This window comes from Alligator sinensis, unplaced genomic scaffold (assembly GCF_000455745.1).
Source record: "Alligator sinensis unplaced genomic scaffold, ASM45574v1 scaffold658_1, whole genome shotgun sequence".
In the NCBI taxonomy this organism is placed as follows: Eukaryota; Metazoa; Chordata; order Crocodylia; family Alligatoridae; genus Alligator; species Alligator sinensis.
In genome coordinates, this window is record NW_005842109.1 from 1008815 (window position 1) to 1031560 (window position 22746).

General features: G+C 40.1%; 1 protein-coding gene across 1 annotated transcript in view; it reads left to right on the forward strand.

Moving 5' to 3' along the window:
* The window catches only part of SPACA1 (sperm acrosome associated 1), a 114506-nt gene extending 103201 nt beyond the window's left edge, over positions 1-11305 (forward strand). The window contains exons 2-8 of the mRNA XM_006024582.2: positions 10-104; positions 3500-3562; positions 6897-6998; positions 7398-7504; positions 8036-8171; positions 10583-10703; positions 10994-11305. Coding sequence (XP_006024644.1) covers positions 10-104; positions 3500-3562; positions 6897-6998; positions 7398-7504; positions 8036-8171; positions 10583-10703; positions 10994-11261 — 892 coding nt within the window. The 3' untranslated portion in view covers positions 11262-11305. The remainder of the gene's footprint in view (positions 1-9; positions 105-3499; positions 3563-6896; positions 6999-7397; positions 7505-8035; positions 8172-10582; positions 10704-10993) is intronic.
* Positions 11306-22746: the final 11441 nt, after the last annotated feature.

Genomic DNA, 22746 nt, shown 5'->3' on the forward strand with positions numbered 1-22746 from the left:
GCTCCTGAGCCTGCTGGCCAGCGAGCCGGCGGGCGCCAAAAACGACAGCGGCTCTGCCCTGGACGCCGCCGTGGTGGAGCCCATCGTGACGCTCCTCGAGCCTGGTGAGGGGCAGCCCGCTCCCGGCCTGGCCCCCTGTGCAATGGGGTGACCCCGCGCCGCAGGTGCAGGCAGCGGGCAGGTGCACGGGGAGCAGCGAAGAGGGGCCTGTGCAGCCTCCCCACGTGGGCCCGGCGGGGGCGAGGGAGCTGGCAGCCCCTCGGATCCGCGCGTGAGAAGCTTGCGGGCTCAGCCCGGATGCAGGTGGCGTCCAGCGAGAGGCACGAGGCAGCTCCCGCCTGGCGCGGGGCTCCCCGTGGCCTCCCTCCCCCTGTGGACAGGATCCCCTGGCCCCAGGCAGGGCGGGCTCAGCGCCTCCCCGCTGCCCCGTAACTCCGGGCCCGCTCCTGTTAGCTCTACCACGCCACGAGACTCGCCCCTCCAGGCAGCACTCAGGCAGAGCCCAGGATTGAAACCCCAACTGGTTTCCTCTCCCTTCCCAGCCTTGACTTTGAACAACCTTGGCTGAAACTCTTCAGTAAGCCCATCAAGGGGTTTTTGTTGTTGTTGTTGTTAAAAAGTGTTTATCCAAATAAACCAAACCACTTGCATTTGGGGATGCGACCGGTCACGCACGGAGTGAATAGCGGAGCAGATTTCTCTTCTGCCTGGTTCTTTTCACAAGGATGCCAAAGGGAGAGAAGAATCCGAGCTGCTTTTACATTGCTGAAGCTAATTGCGGGCCAATGACAGGAATGTAAATGCAGTTTTTTTAGCACATTCTCATCTCCGTGTGTGGGATTTACATATATAACTCCTATTAATGCTAATAGAAGTTACAGGCATCAATTTCTTTGCATAGGGGTGACACTGGGCCTTTTTATCCTCATCTGATGCAAACCAAAGCAGGCATTTTACATAATTATAGGGATCAATAGTTTCTTTTGCTTTTACATTTTTTTTTGCTTAAAGTTTTGGCTTTGTTTAGAAAATTTAGTGAAGAAATGCAAGTAAACAAAGATGCAAGGCTGCATCAGAACCTGGCTATATCCAGTACGATGTTCTTCAGAGCTTGTCGCTGGTTCTGATCCTGTTGCCCTTCTTTTAATAGACTTGGGTAGAGATCAGGATGAGGTTATGGCCAGTGATTTCTGCTAATTAAAACTCAGGAAGTTTTCCATGTTGAAATACGTTTAAAGGTTGAGTTGCAATGTTAGCATTTAGAAAATAAAATAACTTTTTCAATTCAGGGCTATTTTTCCTCATGATTAAATCAGCATTGTCCATTTGTGACAAAAAAAGTCCTGCTGGTAACATGTTTTACAGTGATGCTACTGAATCATACAAAGCATGTTGAGAAGATAGTGTGGCTTCCTCTATATGTAGAAAATACTTGCTTTCTTTGCTTAGTAAAGTTGTCCTCCTTTTGTTAGGAATTTCTGAAGATAATGCATTCCTGGTTGCTTTCAAACCAAGTAATAGTGACCAAAATGTTTTTTCCCCCATTTGTGTCTCTGAGATTGCAGCCTCTCCTCTCAGACATGACCACATCTTGCCACATTAGACTCATTGTGTCATCTCAAGATTTGACTTCTGTAATTCAAATTTTCCAAAGTAGATTCCTAGGGGTAGATCCTTAGCTGATTTTCATTGTTATAGCACCATTGTTTTGACAATTTACACCAGTGGAAGATCTGCCCTACCAGTGATTACGTTTATTCTGACTGCACAAGCAAGCATAAACCATGTTACAATAAAGTTTGAACACAGTCACTTGTAAACATGGTTATATTTTAATTGCAGACAGGACTTCTGACATCTCTGTCTTTCTGTTATGTTATGAGAAGTTGAGAGCAGCCAAAGCTGTTGAGTGAATAGCTCTCACTGATTTAATAGAAGATGGGTGAACTGGAAGCAGGGTTTCCGAAGTTAGGGGACATCTATAAAAGAATCAGTTTCTTTCTAAGGTTCATCAGAGCCAGAACCAGACTTCATTTTCTTGCAAGAGTATTTTGTTTCCATAGGACTTTGCATGAGGGGCCAGTGACAGAATCTATAATTCTTCTTTTTCTTGTTAAAATAGGTTGGAGTCTTTCATTAGCATTGAACTAAATTTGGAAATTATTCTTTAAGTATTGTTGTTCATATGCTAAAAGGCCATTCTGATTAACACAGCTCAGGTATTGAAATAAATGACAAAGCCATACTGACATTGAGGGATAGCACAGGAGCATAATTTTGACATTTCATGAATAATGTTGGGAAAAGTAGTTATCAGATTTTGGTATCAATTTATTACTATGGACTATGCAAAGTGCCTCTGTAGTATCAAACCTTTAGTGTAGAGCAATGGAGGCAGTTGCATATTTATGTATGCTGTTTGCTAATGGAATGGATCCACTCATTTTTTTGCACCAGAGAAATGCAAATGAATGTAAGGCATGAAGAAATATAAATGTTATGTAAAGTTTTAGTAGCTTACGAGAAGTGAAGAATGGACTTGTGTTACTGTATTTACATAAAACTTTGTAAATATAAGCCTCAAATATCAATAATTTAGAAACAAAGAAAATAAATGTGTACTGGTGGATATTTGTTAGCAGAAAAATGTATGCTCAGTAGGGTAAACTGCCAATACAGACTTGTAAAAACATCTGTAATAAACTTTCTTTGTCTCTGAGCATTTTAGAAGATTAAAAAGACTTATTGTCTATTCAGTGAATTCTTTGAAAAAGCACTGCATTAAGTTATTTACTTCCTCTACTAAACAGTAACTTTCTTTTAACATCCTTATAAGCATTCCACTTGCATGCTAATACTAATAAAATATATTATCCAGATTTGAATCCCAGATGGAGATGTGAACCTTTGCTTCTATATATTCTGTGAAACCCGTTCCCTGACCTCAGAAGTACCAGAAAAATGGAAGACGCCCAATCACAGTGATTAAACCACAATACCTAATTAAAATACTGTACCTGGTTGACTCATCACTTGTGCTAGCTGTCTAAACCTGACCTTGAAATGTGATGGGAAAAAAATTATGTGGGAAGGCATACATAAGCCAGAAAAAGCTAGGAAATGAGTTGACTGAATATTGTTTAGAGAGAATTTTGCTTAACTCTTTTAAGGGAAGACCTATAGTTTGCGTGAGGCTTATGTACTTTTTGCTTCTCAGTGATAGGTCATGTTAACTTATAATTATCTATCTATGTTTTCACTTGAAAATCAGATTAGAATGTAAATATTATTTGCACTCACTTTTCTGATATGTTTGGAAATAATTCTTCTGTTTTATTCGGTGAGAGAAAAAAACTTGGACAAAATATTTTTTTTTCCAGGTTTCAGCTAAAAATTACTAAGGCAGATTTTAAGAATTAATTTTCTGTTAATTAGGTATTTCCACCCCTGTGAAGAGGTTTCATTGTATTAGAAATATAACTTCAGACTTTATGTTCAGGTTTGAATACCACCACTCCAGTGCCCAAGCAAGTAGAGTTTGGACCATGCACAGTTACATGTGGTAAGTAGCAAAGCAGATGAATAAAACATATTGTAATTTGTTTTTTTTTAAAAAAGTGCTAACTGTAGCAAATTAGCAGTTGTAATTTGCTTGCCCTCCTTCACCTCTCATTGATTTCAATTTCCAATAACTATAATTAACAAAAACAATCAAGCTGATTGTCATTAGAAGTTTAGGTCAGATCTGTTGTTTTATTAATTTCACAGCCTGCAAGCTCCTATTTTAAACCAGTTCCCTACGTTAATTGGCACATGAGCTGCCTTCACCAAAGTAACAATTTTCTCTATTTGTGAACATCTGTGAGATGTTCAGAAGATGAAAGATCTTCTGATGCATCTCACAGATGTCTTCCCACATACACTATTGCCAAAAAATTGCTTGTCTGCAGTACTCTATTCTGTATTCTACATTTATTCAATTTATAAATTGCGCAATGGAGAGAAGAGGTATCATCCTGATGTGGGTAGATAGGAAGAAACTGTTGAGTACAAAAGAAGACATCTCTGGGGTTAGTGCAACGATAGGCATTGGAATGAAGTGGTAATTGCACTGCTTAGAAAGCACACATATAGCAAAAGATTCGCATATTCTATCATTTGTTATGAATAGAAGCTGTCTCATAGTATTGTAGGGCTAAGAAAGAAAGGGAAAAATAAGTTAATGAGTCTCCCCCCAATCTGATATAATTTCCTACAGTGCATTTTGTAACATTTTTCCTGACTAGTTTTCATTGTATGGAATGAAGGGGCTTTCACTACATCTATTGTAACACGCTTGTCCATCTGGATGTCAGGAGGATTTTCTTGATACCCCACTTAATAGTTCTATTTCTCTGTTTTGTCTTTTAAACCCCGATCATATATCTCCCAAAATAACATCACTTTCTTTCATACTCACAACCTTGAGATATGCAAAATTTGTTATAGCTCATCTCTCTAGCAGATCTCACAAATGTCCCTCTTTTTGAGGGATTTAACTCAAGTCCAGAAGTGGCTTATGCTCCCTCCAAATTTGATGTCCCTTCACATTAATTGCTTAAAATTGTTTACATATATACTAAATAATCACAACTTAGAGGTTGTGAGGCAGGTTACTTACATTGAAAGAATGAACCCTTCATGAGTTTGAGTTTTGAAAATGTTTTATGTCCCTCATTTTTGGCCTTTTTGATTCATGACATGCCATGGTCAGGCCTTGGTGGGTTGAGAATTACGATCTCAGTCCCCTCAGAAGAACTATTAAAAAACTATGCACATTTAATTCTTACATTAATGCTTCCAGCCTTCAGTCATTTTTATTGCTGTTTGTACTTCCTCCAGTTCCTTATTATCTTCCTGGTAATGTTATGGCTAGAATTCAGTATTTCCAGATGTGAGCTTACTGTAGCTTTGTAGACCCTCTAAGGCCTTATTTTCACATAACAGAGAAGCTATTTCATGTGTTTAGGTAGGCGGCTACATGTGCAGGCATTAAAGCACATTAACACTGTGTGTGGACTGACTTGGGCCTAAAGTTAGTCCAGTCCACACACACAGCGTTAATGAGCTTTAATGCATCTACACATGCATTAATGTGCTTTAACTATTCACACCTAAATTTGATACCTGCAAATGCAGGTATCAAATTTAGGCACGAATAACTTAAATTCACCATTTTTAATGTGCGTTAAGGGTGCACACATGTCGACACACATCCTTAATATGCATTAACTTAAGTGAATGTGCATTAAAGTGTCATGTGTAGATGCATCCAGTATTGCAGTAGATTAATGTCTGTAGAATTGGCAGCTGCTAAAGGGAGAGAGAAAGGAAAAGATTATTTGGAAGAAAAACTAGCCAAAGTGAAGTCAGGAGTTTCTAGAGAGTGCAGATCTCAAGATGAAGTCCTTTGAGTTAGTTCATATTTGATAGAGTTCCCCAGTTGTAATAGGTACTTAAAACAGGTCAAGCTATTTCCTGTTAAATGCTACTGCAGTGCCTCAGTTTTTTAAACCAGCCTTTTTGATGTTCATAGTTTTTCAGCCTTCTCTTTCTTGGCTCAAAAAAATGAAAGAAAAAAGAACTCCAGAGTAAGAGAAATGTGTTTAATAAAAGTGTCACTTCATTGCCATTTTCCCCTCTGTCTTTGCATCTTCAAAATGAGGCATTATCAGCAGTGGATAATGATCCCTAGTTTATGACAGTTCCAGTGAGTGTTGCTGTCATCCTCTTGTCACTTGAAGAACCATTTCATAATCTATATATGTCATCTGTAAAATAGTCTAACATCCATCCATTGGTATCATATACATGTGTCACAGCAATTTATTTTTCACGAGTGGGATTAATTCAGTATTCAGATCAGTTTCCCATTTATCATTACACTCCAGGAGGCTCTTACTTCTTTTCTTCCTGTGTCTCTGAAATTTAGTGAACAAATAGTTCCAGAATAATGGCAGCTTCTTTAGTGTTTATTATTCCCTCCCTACCACCCTGTCACAGTCTTTGTTATGTCAGCGAACTGCATGTGCATTTTTTGCCAAGAAAATACTACGCTTGTTCTGTGTGTTTCTAATTGTTCAGTGAGGTGGTTCTTATTAAAATGATGATATTTGAAACAACATCTATTATATTCAGTTGAATTACATATAGAAATTTCCCTTAACTTTCAAGATTTATGGTATTCTGCCTTCCACTCTTTGATAGAACCCTCCATATCTCAAGGGGCGAGGAGTCAACATGTTTTTCACCCATTCTCGCAAGATACCCTATGTTAATGGCTATCAGCCTGCTGAGGATGTCTGGATAGGATCCATTTAAAAGTTTCTCAATGTTTCTCATCCAGCCAGCACAAGTTATTGTAAAGTGATTCAAGGCACTCAGTCTTCTCTTAATCCTGTGAGGTATTTATCCCCTTCAGGTCTGATTGACTTCTATGAGAGTTAAGAGTGGCCAGAACATCACAGGGCTAAGAGCAGATCGTACATGCTACCCATATAGTGTTTTCTGCACCAGTTGACATGAGAACTGAGAGGCCTATGCAGTTTGAAATGTTTAAACTTTATTGTTTTTTAGCAGTATGTTACATTCAGTTTCACTTTGAATTCTTTTAAAATGAGAATATTAAGAATGACTGATACAGCGTGACATGGTGAGTATAAGAAGTTGTGTACTTTGTAGGGTTTGGGTGAGAAGGCAAAAGTAAGTGTTGCCAGACAAATCTGAGGTATAGTCTTAGCAGGTGCTCTGAAAAGGAGCCTTTTGTACAGCATAGGAAATACATTGACATCCGGGTTTGAAAGCAAGGAAAGAATGGAAAACTAAGTTATACTTTTTAATTTTTTTCCCCCCAAAAGGGATTGGCATTCGAGAAACTTTATTAACCAATGGTTGCCCTGGGAGTGAAACAAAATGTATTGTTCGTGTAGAAGAATGCAGAGGACCAACAGATTGTGGATGTAAGTAGATCCCTGTGATACCAGGATTTAGAGTGAATGTGTTTATTCAAGGCAGACAGCCTTATTCTTTGTGAGTGTGGTGGAAGTGGAATGAAATGATTGCATTCTACTCTCCAATTACCCTATTAAGCAATCTAGTAACATTTCAAATCTCATTTCTGTACTGATGTGTGTTTGATTTCAAGTCCTTGTAAAGTACCATTTTTCTGCTCCTCTTTCAATGTTGTAGATATGTGTGAAGTTATAAATATTTGACCAAACTGAGGATATTTTAAATTATTCTAATTGGAAGGATAATTTCAAAATAACATTTATTGCTGGATAAATTATGAACTTTACGGGATGCACAGAGCTTATATAGACAGTTAATGATCTATCTATTATAACTTTCCTCTTCAGGGGGTAAACCCATTTCTGAAAGCCTGGTTAGCGTGAAGATACCTTGTATTTTTGTACCTCCTGAAAATCGATTTACTTATGTTTGGAAAATGTTAGTTCCAGACCAGGTGAGTAACTGACCTATAGTTTAATGTATTTAGTGTATTTATTCAATGCTTCATTCATCTCATACAAACTCCTGGTTCAAGTATTTTCTTTCTATCTTTTCTTCACAAATGGGATCTTGCAGTGTCTCTTTGAGAGACTAATATTCCAAAACTAGTGTGTGTCCCCTCCATATGCTTCCCTCCGGTGGTTTTTGTAGAACACTAGTTTTCCTTTGTTGTTTAAGGTATCAATAATTTCTGTAAAGTAACTTAGAAAGAACCAGTTTTATTCTTTCTTTGAGTATAAATCTTGGTTTCCAAACCTACAGGTTGTGAATGGGTGTCAGTGGGTCACAAACACTTCCCTTCCCATTTGCTGAATAGTATGTACTGAATAGAGATGGAAGGGGACTTCAGGGAGAGATGTCCTGGCTGGGGAAACATGCTGAAAAAGTCTCTGAAGTAAAATAAGCACATTTCCGTACAACATTGATACAGTGCTATATATGTCTATAGTATTTTTTATCTATCTTTTTTTAAAAATATATATAGCAAGCACTTATTCTCCCGAATGATTCGGCTATTCTGGAGGTACACAGAGATACCCATCCAGTTGCTTTCCAGTGTGACACAAAAGAAAATGATGACCTAATTGCCTCTGTAAAATATACAGTATATACCACAGCAGGTAAGTCCATAGCAGTTCTTAAATAGTTAACATTTTACCATAGCACAAGCAGTATTCTTCCTGAGATTATTAGCATTGTACATGAGCAACTGGTCCTGTAGTGATAAGTGCCATACAAATACCTGTCAATAACAAAGAGATATAAAAGAAAATGATGTTACAAACAATGTGAGGTTCTTACAGAAGCAATAAGTAAATCCTTAAATTTGAAAACATGTAAGCTAGGATAAAGAGTTTCCTCCCTTACCTACTATTTGGTCACTATTGCTTGGTCAGCTGGAATAGGTCACAGGATTTCTCCTCTCACTGCTAGTAAAAGTCAGGAAAGGCAACCAGTTATGTGGAAGTGGACTTTAAGAAAATTTCCAGCCTCATGTACTCTCCCTTACAGTGCTTCTTGGATAAATCAGTCTTGCCTGACAAGACTTTTCATTCACCTCAGTAAAACAGACTGAGATACTTCCTGTACCTACCATTGGCTACCACTCATTTTTTTGCACCAGAGAAATCCAAATGAATGTAAGGCATGAAGAAATATAAATGTACAGTTTTAGTAGCTTATGAGAAGTGAAGAATGGACTTGTGTTACTGTATTTACATACCACTTTGTAAATATAAGCCTCAAATATCAATAATTTAGAAATGAAGAAAATAAATATGGGTTGAAATAATTCTTTCACCCAGTATTCAAACTCTTGAATTGCTTTTGTAGGAAGGGAGGCTTCTTTTGAGAAATCCCTATCAGCAAAGCACTTTAAACAGCCATGACTTATTTTCCTTTCTCCTTGCTTTCAGAAGAGTTCTAGACTGACTGGTTCTGTTCATCTTTCATGGTACCTGGCAGATAGAAAACCATCGTTTATTATTCCCTCAGTAAACAGCAGTGTGGTCATTGAAAAAAAAGCATGTCTCCTCACAATCCACTCACATTTATTTGGCTATAAATATGCTGTTACTCATCATATACTGCTAGTTCCTACTATAGGCAACTGTAATGGGTTGGTTAGTCTGCACATAATCTAATTTTTACAGAAGTTCCCAAATGATCATCCAAAAATTTATTTGTACCTGTTTGAGGCTATACTGACACATGATCAACTGACTTAGACATTCTTGACCAGTTCCTTGGGTGCTCTGTCCTAATTATGCTATATAGTGGCACAAGGGGGGAAAGAGCTGCTGAATCTCCCTAAAAAGGGAATCCCAGGTTTAGAACTGATGTTGCTACCTGCCTGTTACAGCTACGCAAATAAGGAACTAGGACGTAGTATGGCTGAATCTGGTCGTGTTCCTTCCATCTCCAGCTGTTTTTATTGGTAGCTTCAGCTAGGGCTAGGTACAGACATTCAAAAAGCCCAAGGTAGAATCGATCTAAGTTATGCATTTTTTTGTAAGCGGCATAGTTTAAATCAGTAGCGAACAGAACATGTTTGCTCTTTGATTGGGGGGAGCAAATCTTAGATTGGGTGTTGCCATTTTTAAGCTAGTCTGTGTGTGCTGAACTTCTGTTCTATTACGGGTATAAACCGGTTTCTGGTCACTTATACTGATAAAAATGTAATGTCTGTACCTAGCTGATGTGTTCATAGTTTCATTGTACTCTTATGTCAGTATTAGTAACTTAACAAATTGTGCTGTTTTTAATTCCCTTCATTTTCTGATAACCTTTCGCATGTTGATGTGTGCGGAACTATGCACAGTATGCCCTGTATGATCTTACTAGGGCTGCATAGAAATGGACTACCTAACGTATGATTTGTGTCAGGTGATGGTCCTTTTTACAGCTCAGGATTGCTTTACCTAATTTCCTGCCACCATATTGTATTGCATTGCAACTTCTAATTTACTATCCTTTACAGCCACTCAGTGTTTTTAGTGACTATGGCTGCTTGCATATGTGAAGAAAAAAATGGCACTTTACTTAAAACTTGGCATGCTCCCACACCAAGCCTACCACACGCCCGGAAGAGGCATTTTGTTAGTTGGACCCAGCTCGCCCAACGTCTGTATGGATCAGGTGCTTTCAATCAGCTTTAGATAAAAGCTCCAAAAAAGCATCACTGAAGCATCTGATCTATACAGATGCTGCGGAGCCGGGTCCAACTAACGCGCCGCGCTTCTGGTAAACCATGGGGGTTTTTCCCCCCCATGTCTGTCAGAGCCCTCATTTTCCAATTGCTTTGAATCTTCTGCAGTCATTTACACCTATGCATAGTAGGTGTAAAATATTACTATTCTGATTTAGATTTGCTTTTCATAGTACTAAGGGTTTGTACAAGGTGTTAGGAAGAATCAAGTTCTGTTTTTCAAAATGATTTTCCTTCCATTTAACATCTTATCTAGATGTTTGAGCCAGAATGATCATGGTCTTTCTTTCTTCCTTTTTTTCCTTCCTTTTCTTCCTTTTTAAGAATTGGAAACAAGAAGATCAAAGAGACCAGGAGCTGATGTAGTTCTGGTGTTTGTTCTGATCACGGGAGTTATTGTTTGTGTTGGCGTGATCTTCGCATTAATTTTCATAATTCTTCACTGGTAGGTGGACAGCATATAAATGTACTTTTAATGTTATTTGATCAGGGAATGATACTATTCAGTGTAAAATTGATGCTCAGATGAGCTAATTCAATTTTTTGACACTAGAATATTTATATTGCTAGTGGACGGTAGATTCAACAGCTTCTCTAGCTAGGGTAGCCTTGACAGAAATACTTTCCAAAGGAATCCTTTAGATTTCTCCTGGAAAGGGACAGGAAATTCTGTGTAAGAGAATATGAATATCTAGTTGAACTTGCATGTATGTTCAATTGTTTCTTCCATTTTAGGGAATCTGTAAAAGCCTTCTGGAAATCAAAAATTGCAAGGAGCTCCAAAGAAGAGCCATCAGGTTCTAAAGGGTCACTGAGAGCCATAGAGGAAGAAAGAGGATCAGCATTGGTATTAGGATCAGGATCAGCATTAGCATCAGGATCAATGTCAGCAGCAGCACCAGCACTGACTCCAACACCAGAAGCATCACAGCATTCACACGTAGAAAATAACATGCAAGAACAAAGGTCTTTTCATGAGTGGAACAATGAAGAAGAGAATTAGAAAGAAAAATAAGACTAAAAATGTTTGAAAAGAGATTAAAAGATGTTTAGAATACCTTCAGTATCAATTTTAAGAAGTGCTTTTTGCATATCATACACACTGGCTGTAAAGGACTGACTTCTAAAAATGGTGGGGTTGAACTACTTCAGATAGGTTTTAATTGTTTTCTGAGATTACTAGTTCTTTTAATAATCTGATCATCTCTGGTCCTGAAAACCAGAAGCAACATTTTCCAAAGGAGCTTGGAAATGGCATATTTAGCATTTTCACATTTTAAATATCAAATGGTCTGAATCAGGGTGTCAAAGAAATGACCCATGGGTCTTCTGTTGAATTCTGGCATACAAAGACCCATTGGAGGCACAAGTTGGTGGTGGAAGGGCAAGTGCCAGTAGTGCTAACCTCTGTGGCTCATGACCTGTACTATTTATTGCTGCAACCACTCACACCACCACTAGAAATAGGTCTAGATCTGGCCTGTGAGGAGCCCTGTGGTCTGGATCTGGCCTGGGGAGGATAAGAGGGTTTGACATTACTGCACTAGACCCATGGGAGCCAACCTTGTTGGCACGCATGCTACAGATTAAGCTCTATGCCTGCCCTGAGTACCACATGTATGCTCTTTCACTGCCTGATTTGTTGCTCCCTACCGTATCTGCCACTGTACTGCCTGTCCCTTCCCTGATCTACTATGTGCCACACACAAAGGCTACCCATACTAGTGGCACATGTGTTGCAGAGTGGCTATGCCTACTCTAGATGAAGATCATCCTCTGTAAAGTATTCACATGTGATTAATAACCAGCCCAAAGGCTTGAATATAATCACTGTGGCCCAGATTCTTCTTGACCCTAAGTGTGTGTGTAATGGTTATGGTCAGGCAGGTGCCCCTTTAATATATTTCACCTAAAAGAAAAATAAAATATTTTTGGCAGTTAATAGTTAATAAACTAGGCACTTAACTGGGACTTAGGTAGAAATTAGGGGTGTTTACACATGTGTTCTGGAAAGCGGGGTCGGGGGGGGAAGTTGCTTTAATTAGAGTGGCTCTGAGAGACACTCTAATTAAAGCACCTGGACCATCACATGTATCAGTGTCCCCATGCTGAAAAATGGTGGTGAGGGTGCTTTAACTAAAGCTCATTGAGCAAGCTTTAGTTAAAGCACCCTCACCACCATTTTTCAGCATGAGGGCACTGATACATGTGATGCTGGAGTCTGCTAGAGCATTGTAATTACCATGCTCTATTCGATTAATTGAATGTGTTCTGATGCTGTGTAATTAGTGCATTGGAGCAGCCTCAGTGCACACATATAGGTGCCCTAGGTACCTGAGTTGCAAAAGAGAATCCACAATATCCCTGCTTCAGCAACCACAACATTCATTATGTCCCTAATTCATTTGCAGCTATTTTTTGGACTAAAGATGCTTTACTGCCTGTGGTTAGGCTTCCATGCATACACAGAAATGCCTCAGATTGAATAGTTTGGTGCCTCCCTTCTACCAAACCTGCTATGATTCAGGTATGGGGAGGAACAGTGTCTTAATTGTCTGTCTAAGACCCCAGAGAGCCTCCCATTTATCAAGTGTGCCTAGACCATGCCTAATACATAGATACAGCATTGAATTCAGATACAGAATTGAAATGCAGCAGCCATTGTCATCTTCACAAATTGGACGGGAGGGGTTTCCCTTTTGTCTAACAGCCTAGTGGTTAGAGTACTCATGGGGAGTTAGGAGAGCTGACCTGACCATGTCAACTTGAGGGGTTTCAAATCCATTTCCCCAAGGGTTCTGTAACCCTCAAGCTATATAATAGCTGTATTGGGGAAACCACTGCCCCTTCTGTTGGAACTGAGCTACTGTGTAGCCAAAAATGGAAGTGCCCCAGTCCCTGAGAGAGAATAAGCAAAAGGGAACTGACTGTAGCCTACTAGTTAGGGAGCTTAGTTGGGAGTGGGCAGTCATAGAATCCCAGGGCAGGAAGGGACAGCAGTTTATCTATTCCAACCTCCTGCTCAGCACAGGATCACACCTGTCTAAATCAGTGGTGCCTAACCTGGCTTTACAGGCTGCACAAGTGATACAAAGCTTGGTTTGGGGACCAGGCACCAAGTAGGTTCAGCCCACAGGGGCCAACCTGTAAGCTAGATCTGGCTGCACAGTGGCCTTACCCCACACACTGTCCCAGCCCTGCATGCTGGATCCAGCTGTGCACTGGCCTGACCCTGCATACTGGATCTAGCTGTGGGGTGACCCTGAGTACTGATCTGACTGCACATTGGCACAAGCTAGCCTGTGGGGCTCCCCATGGTCGAGACATTTGGCAGCAGGGGAGCAGCAATTAATACAACCAAATTTCTGGACCTGTAGCCCCACAGGTCAGATGACATAGTTCCATGGGCAGGGTCTGGCCTGTGGGCTGGAGATTGAACAGTGCTGGCCTAACCATCTCAGATAAATTGTTGCCTAACCTCCACTTAAAAACTTCCAGTGAGGGTCCACAGTTCCTCTAAGTAATCTGTTCCTGCGTCCATCCTCATAGTTCAACCTAAATTTGCCTTGTTGCAATTCTGGCTCATTAGTTCTCTGGGTCCACATTAATTCTGTGGAGCCAGAGAACAGCTGATAGCCATCCCCTTTATAAGTTCTTTTTGTATTATAAAATTGTTACCAAATCTCCCCCTCAGTGGGCGCATCTATAAATGTGTGGCTAAAGCAAGTAGTAAATGACTGTGCAGAAACAACTGCGCAGTAGCAACAAGCGCAGTAGCAACAAGCTATTGTGCAGTACTGTGCAGTAGCAATAAGCTATTGTGCAGTAGCTTGTTGCTACTGTGCAGCAGCAGCAGCAGCAGCAAGGTTCATGCCTGCTGATACTATGTCGCCATAGCGACGAGCTACATTGACGTAGCTCGTCACTACGGTGGTATAGTGTCTTGTGTAGACACTCAGTCTTCTCTTTTCCAAACTAAATCATTTCAGTTCTTCTAACTTTTCTTATAGATCATGTTTTCTAAGCCTCTGATCATTTCTGTAGCTTTACTCTGGACTTTTTCCAATTTGTCTTTCTCTTTCAAGAAGTGTGGTGCCCAAAACTGGATACAGTACTAAATAGAATGGAAAAATCACTCTACGTGACTTGCATATGATTCCTCTTACTATAGCCCAGTATAGTATTAACTTTTTGAAACAATACAGAATCATAGAATCATGTAAAACTATGGAGGTAACTAGTCCAACCCCCTGCCTGAGACAGGGTCATCCTTATCCAAATCATCCTATGCAAACCCTTGTCTAACCTATTACTAAAACTACACAATCAACCCTGTTGTACAACTACAAGACATAGCATCCTGACCACAGGTAAAGGGTGGGGGGGGGGGCAACAGTAGTCATTGTTCTGTGGTTACAAGGTTTGTTAGAATACACTCGAGAGATCCAAAGAAGAGGGCCACACCATCCACTACAGAGGAAGGCAAAAATCCCCACTGTCTATACCAACCTGACCATGCAATAAAATTGCTTCCTGACCCCAAATGTAGCATTTGATCTGTGCCTGAGCAGACAGACAAGACTCTCTAGCTTAAACACTCTGGGTTTTAGTCCCCACACCATTGGCACATCCCAGGCAAAATCCCCAGTCTTGGCTGCAGCCAACACCCAATGTTTCTGAAGAATGAGGAAATAAAACCCTAAACCCTGATACCTGTAGCAACATGGGGGAAAAAAGTTCCTTCTTGGCCCTGTGTGGCAACCAGTGAAGCCCAGAAGCATTTTGCTCAGCAACCTGGAGACAGCAAGCATAACTCCACACATCACACCCTCTTAATGGACAGCTAGAACTCTCCTTTCTGTGACCCCCTCCATAATATTATCCAGGCATTTTTAACCGCCTTCCTAATTAAGTCAGTTAGGGAGACTTGTTGGCTAATTCAGGTTCCAGTCTACTTTAATCCTTAGTCCTTTTCTGCAGCCTAACAGTCATTCCCATTTTTTTTGGCATACCAAAGTCTAAGTTGGAAGTACCTAAGAGGTCAGTCAGAATTTTTGTACATTTGATTTATTATTCTAAGTGTAGTGCTTTGTTCTTTAAATTATTCAGTTTTATTCTATATTTCAGACTATTTTACCTATTTATCAGGATCATTTTGAATCTTAATTCTTTCCTCCAAAGCATATTCAACCTCACTCAGTTTGGTGTCATCCTCAGATTTACTAAATGTCCATTCAGGCTATCTTCCAAGTCATAAATTGAACAATACTGGATACAGGATAGACCCATAGGGAACTCTTAGTGCAATCCAATTATTTATGTACCCACCTTATAGAAGTTTAATCTAGATCATATTTTCTTACTTTACTTGAGAGAGTATCATGGGAGGCTATGTCACAAGACTTGCTAAAGTTGAGGTATATCACAATCTCTGCTCACCCTGCATCCATAAAGCACATCAACGGGCATATCTACACGTGCAAATAAACATGACTAAATTGAATATGCATTAAGCTAATGCACATTAAGTGATTTTTGGAGGCTGTATACATCTGCAGAGACTTGGGACTAAAGTTAGTGCACTAAAGTTACTGCCAAGTCCCTGCAGCCCTGCCATGTGTCCCTAGCGGATGAGCAGGCCCAGCATTAAAGTTAGTGCCAGGTCGTGTCTACATGTGCGTTAATGCGCTTTAACTAATCATGCCTAAATTTGATACCTGCATTTGCAGGTATCAAATTTAAGCACTATAGGCATTTTTACACGTGCAAGAGCTGCAGCGCTGGGTGCTTTGAAAAGCACCTGGTGCTGCGACACTTGCAGTTATATAATAGGCGAAATGTGCATCAGCACTGAGAAAATGGCAGCAGCGCGTTTTTGAACTAAAACGTCTTGGAGGTGCTTTAGCTCAAAAGTGCAATGCTGCCATTTTCTGTATGCTGATGTGCATTTTGCCACTTATACAACTGCATGCAGAGCAGCACAATTTGCCTCAGCCCATGTGCGAAGCAGACTTCATTAATTGAGTCTGCTCCAAAGCAGTGGATCTCCAGAGCATTGCAGGAAGAAAAGTATGCGTATACATGCCCAATTAGCCTAAATTCACCATTTTTAATGCACATTAACATGTCTCATGTAGACACACCCAACTTGTCATAGAAGGCAATCAGTTAAGCAAATCTATATTGGCTGTTCCTTATCCCTTGTTATCCTCTGGATACTTGAAAATAGATTCTTTGATAATATACTCCTGCATCTTTTCATAGTATGGACCAGTCTATAATTCCCTATATCTTCCATTACCCCTTTTAAAGGTGGGTGCTATACTTACACTTTTCCACTCTTCTGGCATCTCACCTGACTTCTGTAGAGATTTCAAAGAGAATAACCAGTAGTTCTACAATTAGTTTAGCCAATTTATTTAGTTATCTTGGATGAATCTCATCCTTTCCTGTTGATTTGAAAACATTTAGCTTGCCTAAGTAATCTCTTACCTGTTCTTCCCCTATTACAGACTGATGATCTCTCCTATTGTTGCTGCTAACTGTGCTCATCATCTGATTGTTGACCTCTCTTGGAAAATGGAAGAAAAAAATGCATGAAACACTTCATTGTCCATTATAAGCTTCACCTTGCCATTCAGTAAAGGACATACACTTTCAGGATTCTTTCCTTCCCTATGGTTCCTGAGTTCTTGGCTGTACCGCAGCTCAGCTTCAACAAGAGGGGCAGGTGTTGTCCCCATCCAGAAGGAAGTAAGATTATGAGGGTTAGAGCACTTTCTTGTTGAAAGTGAGAGGTGTGGGTTGGAATCCCCCTGGCTGAGGAGGACAGAACTGAGCTCTCCCCCTTCCTGGGTAAGTGTTTTAGGAACTAAGCTAATTTCACAAGAGCAAGATAGTGGCTCCACCACCTCTTTTTCCCTGTGAAAGGAGTAAGCTATTGTCAATTAGGTTCTTACCTCTGGAAGAAGTAGTCCACACTGGATGTCCAGTGGGTGGAGGTACCTACACCTGGCTTCAAGATGGTATATATTTGCAGTGCTGCGGTATATTGTTTCACCTGAAATTTTTGCATCTGTATATGTAAGCAGACTTGAAAAAAAAAGTTATGGGGCCTGAGTTGCCATACTTTGAACACAGACATTGAAGTCCTTTTTGGTCAGAATTCAAAGTAGCTATCACCCTATGCAGGGGGATGGATAGGTCAACTGGTAGAAAGAATATAAAAGGCAGCTGGCAGGCTCTATAGCTGTGATGGAACAACAGCCCTTCTGGTACTGTATACTGTTGCAATTTTTTTTTTGTAAAAGCTCATTTTAAACACTCATGAATAGAGAGAATTGCTTCTCAATAAACATAGAGTATACTGTGAAACATTTATTCAACAAAAATAATAGACTACATTGAGTAGCTTATCCTTTCAGTGAAGCCCTATTAGTTCTCTTGAGTCCAGATATCATTGCAGATGTTTAAACTGCACCTTCTGTTATTTCCTATAAAATCATTATCATATTTTTCATAAATTGTTTTGTTTGCCTATTTTCAGTGAAAAGATCATTTAAGTTATTGCAAATAAAACACCACATTTAAATAATGACATACACTTAGGAAACACATCCATTGGAAGAAAAATTTAAAAAGAGCATATTATTGGTAGTACTGACACTGGGTATTTCTTTTGATAAATGAACCTGAAAGTCTTTTAAAACTAAAAGAAAAATATGCCTAGGAGGGAAGAGCTATTTACAAAACTGCATTAAACATTGTAGGTGAAATCATGTCCCCATGGAGTCAAGAGGAACATTTGTATAGGTCCAGAATTTCATCCATGGCACTCAACCAAAACCAATTACTTTTCTTTACTTGGGGACAGTTCCCAATGAAATTACACACTGAATCCTATCACCAGGTTAATAGATTGAACTCTTATTTAGAGCAGGCACTTGATGAAGATATAGTTCTATTATAAGATCTGCTTCAGTTATAACCAACTTTTCAGAGATTTGGCATTCCAAAATAATCATACGTTGGGCTATATTGTGAACCTTGAATTGATAAAGTGTGTTGCCAAGTTCAGCAGAATGTATAAAATGCACAAGAATGTACAGACCATGGAATTCAAAAGCTGCAAAACAAGTCTGCATGAATTAAATGTGCAGCTAAATAAATGCAGATCAAGGAATTTACACTTTGTGCTGGTGAAAAGATTATATATTATGACCCATGATTATCCCCAGATTTTATTGTTCTCTCTTCGTTTCTGTTCCTTAAAGTCTCCCACAAAAGCTTCCTTCCACATTACAAGCAAAACTCCAGCACTGAATATGGAAGAGCATCTATCTGTTCCATTGTCAGGGCTGTAAATAAATTCCTATTGCAGCATTAATGTTGGCAGATCACAAGCACTGAAAAGTCATGACATTCCAAAAGTTAAGTTTGCTCTGGCACATTGTATTTGTTAATCTTTTCTTTGTTAAATGCAATACTTAATGGCTACATCTACATGTGTACTTAAATGTAGAGTAGACTAATTAGCTGTGGAGTAAAGCATCACCGTCTACATGTGCAACACTATTAGGCCACAGTGAACTAGTTAACACCACTGTAAGATAGTACTGTTGGGGACAGTACTATTTTAAGGCAGGGTAATTAACTAAGATTAGACATACATGTAGAAGCTGACCACGGGTGCAAATTGTGCCTGGTCAGCCCAGCCAGCAGGGGGGCTAGACTCCTGCCTGCCACCTAGCCACACGACTCTGCACTTTCAGCACCCTTGTGCCCCAGCCAGCCCCTCTGCCACCATCTGGAGCCTGGGGCTGACCCCCCATGCCCACTGCCAGCAGTGCAAAGGTGGCCCTGGTGTAAACTGCTCCACCCTGGCTCAAATTGCTGCTGTCCTGGGTGTGTATGTAGATGATGTGCCTGGGAGTAGTTTACTTCAGCTTAAACTGCTCCGGAGTTTATTGCTTTGAACTGATTTCACAAGTAGATGCAACCAATGTGTTTTTCTTTGATTAAATACCTTGTAATATACCAGAGGTGCAAAATAGGGATAGTCATAGCAATCTTAAATGACTTTTGATCTTGCAATTTGATCATTGCATTAATTTCTTGCCTTTGATCTCATAATCAGAACATACATTAATTATTTTGGAGAGCATCTCTGGCAGATAAACTCAGTGCCAGAAACATCTTACCCTCCCCCACCCCCACCCTTTTTTTAAGGAGAAAAGTGTGTCAAAATCTGATCGAGCTCTTAGTTTTAAGTAAAAACAAATATGGTATATTAAAGATAAATTAACATGTCTTACAATATCTGCAATTAATAAGAGATGTAAATGGATAGCAATGAGACTTTTTTCATTGTTATATTCTGGCAGGTGGATAAATGATGACTGCAAAACCAAAGTTTCTCTTTTTTTCTGGGCTATAAATACAATATTTAAATTCCCTCCTCTTCACTATTTGCAGTGGAAACTTTGATGTTGACTTCATGATTCACTCAAGCCAGAAAAGTATTCAGGATGTGTCTAAGTCCTATTAAAATCAATGTGATTTAAGCTGTGAGGGATGAGACACTATGCTGCATTTCTAAGAGATGAAATGTAAAATGCAGCACAGGGGGTGGAGCTAGGATAGATTTAAACTACCTTTATGCCTTCCTGATTCTCGGCTGCTTGGGAGGACTGGAGCAGCCTGAAGCACAATTCACAGTCAGATTCAAATTGATCTTCTAGGCATCTACTCTCAGATGTCACAATGCCTAAAATTTAGGTGCTTGCCCATATGTTCATCACCTGAGGATATAGACCAGCCCAAAAGAGGGGACATACCTAACTGTGAGAAGCATGTAGTTAGTTATACAGCAGAGCACCTTCTTCTTCATCCATGAATACTGCCATTCTTACCCAATAGCTTAGTGGTAAGAACTGGAAGTGGGAGACCTGTATTTTAGGTCCTTCTCACTCTGAGGGGACTCAACATCTCCCACTATCCACCTTAGCCACCAGGTGATGGCCTAGATTAGGTCCAGGACACCCTCCACCTCTCCTGTTGAAACTGCCCTACAGAAGAGACAAGAGTGCAAGATTCATGAGATCAAGAAAACACGCAAGAGGAGTTGTGGTTCTGTAGCTCAGAGAAGAGGGTGCTGTCTTGGGAAGGGGGGAGTCCTGGGTTCCTATCCCTGTTGCCAGAACTTTTTAGGCATTTTACGTTAGAGACTTGGAAGTTCAAAGAAGAAGCAATAGCTCTGGAAGCAGGGTGAGGAACTGAAAACTCCCTCCTTCCAGAAGATTCACTCCAAGCCCCAAAAGATGCTGCTGAGGCTGCTCCTGAGTTGTCCCAGCTCAAACGCACTGGAGAATGAGATCTCCAGAGTGGCCATTGGTGTGACCTTACCAGTGCATTTCCAAGTCTGGATCATGCAAGTGGCAGCATGTGGGCTGGGCATATTTCAGGACCTTCCCATTAGGGCATGCTGTTGCCATAGCATAGTCATGTCCTTAAAGCATCTTCCCATTGTTCTGGTCCCTTTGTCCAGGACGAAGGGGCTACAGTGAAGGTGAAAATCTCACCCATGCTTAAATTAAGCTTGTACTTCACTCCGATATATTTAAACACATATTTTAGTTATTTACTGAATCAGAGCCAAATTGATTGTGTCCTCCTTCTTACTCACATTTACCTTGCAGTGTCTAGATTTCATTCATAAGCTTCATATATTTATTTTATTCTAACAGTATTTAAAACGTTATTCCATTGCTTTTTCTTTCTTTTTTAAAAGAAGAACCTTTTGGAATTCAAAGCTTGTCTGTATGTGATGCACCATCTGTCTCAGGAAATTTCAGATACATTTAGACAGTTGTTTAGGTATGATATATGTGCAGTTTCATTTATATATGATCTAATAGTATATATGATGGAAACCAGCTCTTCTTTGACAGCTTTACTGGTCTTTTTAGAAAATGAAATTTTGATGTTCAGTTGCAAGGATTTTCATTATTTTTATTACTTCATTTAGTCAAACACACTTAAGAAAATATTAAGAACTCAATGTTTTTTTTCTTTGCTGCTCTGCAGAGTAGAGAACTTTGCAGCAGAAGAAAGCTAATTTTTAAACCTAATGGTTCCTAAAATTAAATAAAGTGTGTTAGCTGAAAACAGATTTAGTTCTCTATGACTAGTGATGAATTTTAAAGCAGAGTGCCGATGATACAGGAAACAAATAATTTGATTTATAAAGCAGGGAATAGCCACAGATAAATGTTAAGTCAAATATACAGTATTTTATGCTGACTCTGCTGTTTCTCCACTGGAAATAATAGTTCTGCAGTTTCCTACTATTTATTTGAAATTTATAAACTGATTTCTCTGAGGTGCTAAACATTGCCAGCTCCCAATCACTTCATTGTGGGCAGCTCTTCTTTAAAGTAGGCCAAAATTGTGCACTTGTGTTACATTACTGTGTTTTACCTGAGCTGTCTAGAAATCCTTTCATTAGAACTGGGTCACAGTGCTCAGACTAGAAAGTTCCTTATAGTAGTTCAGAATAACATTATTTTAACAGGAAATAGTGTTTGTCGGGCTGTGAAAATATAGCTGGAAAGAAGCATGCATGCTTGAAGCAATTAGAACCAGAATCCAACAAACCTGTGAGAAAACCAGTATGGATGGTTGGCTATTTAAAAATATTTAACTTATGTGCTTTTCATTCTGTCTACCCTATAATTGTATGAACATCCTGCAATCACATGGGATCTATGCAAAATGGGAGGTATAAAACTTATCACAGCTCATACTTAGGGTGTGTACAGATGTTCAGGAAGTTAGGGTAAAAAATGGGTGCCCAATTTAACTTAGTTCACCCATGTGCAAACCTTACACTTGGATTCCTGGTTAGACTGATCTAAGTGCCAAACTGTATCAACATTTCCGTAAGGGAAAAGGTCATAAACAGCTGGTCTGAACCAACTTTAGTTCACCTGAAAGGTGCAATAAGTGAACTGAACATCTTTACACAGCTGGAGTGCAACTCCAGGGCTGCACTTTTCCTACCCAGGCTATTTTTAGCCACCTGACCTCTACCACCACCCCCAGATTGACAACCCTTCCCCATGGACCAGCTAGCCCCCCTGAATCTGTCAACCCCCACCCCTGCCTATAAACTGCCCCAGTGTTGGGAGCCCAATCAAAGTAAGTTGGGAGGATTGGGGGGGAGGGGGGGAGGAGATCGGTTGGTCCACAGGAGTGGTGAGGTGGTGAAGTGGTGAGGAGGTTGCGGGGAAAAAATAGACCCCTGTCAAGGAAAGGAAGGGAGCCCCTCCCAATCCCACCAAACACCCCTGTACCCCAGCAACCCCCTGTGAAACTGGTAGCCCACCTCGATTCCACCAAAGAGACTCTATCTAACCATTCACCTGCCCCTCCCCACTCGAGCTTACTTTGATCAAAAAATGCTGGTAAAACTGGTCCTGGGAGTGGTT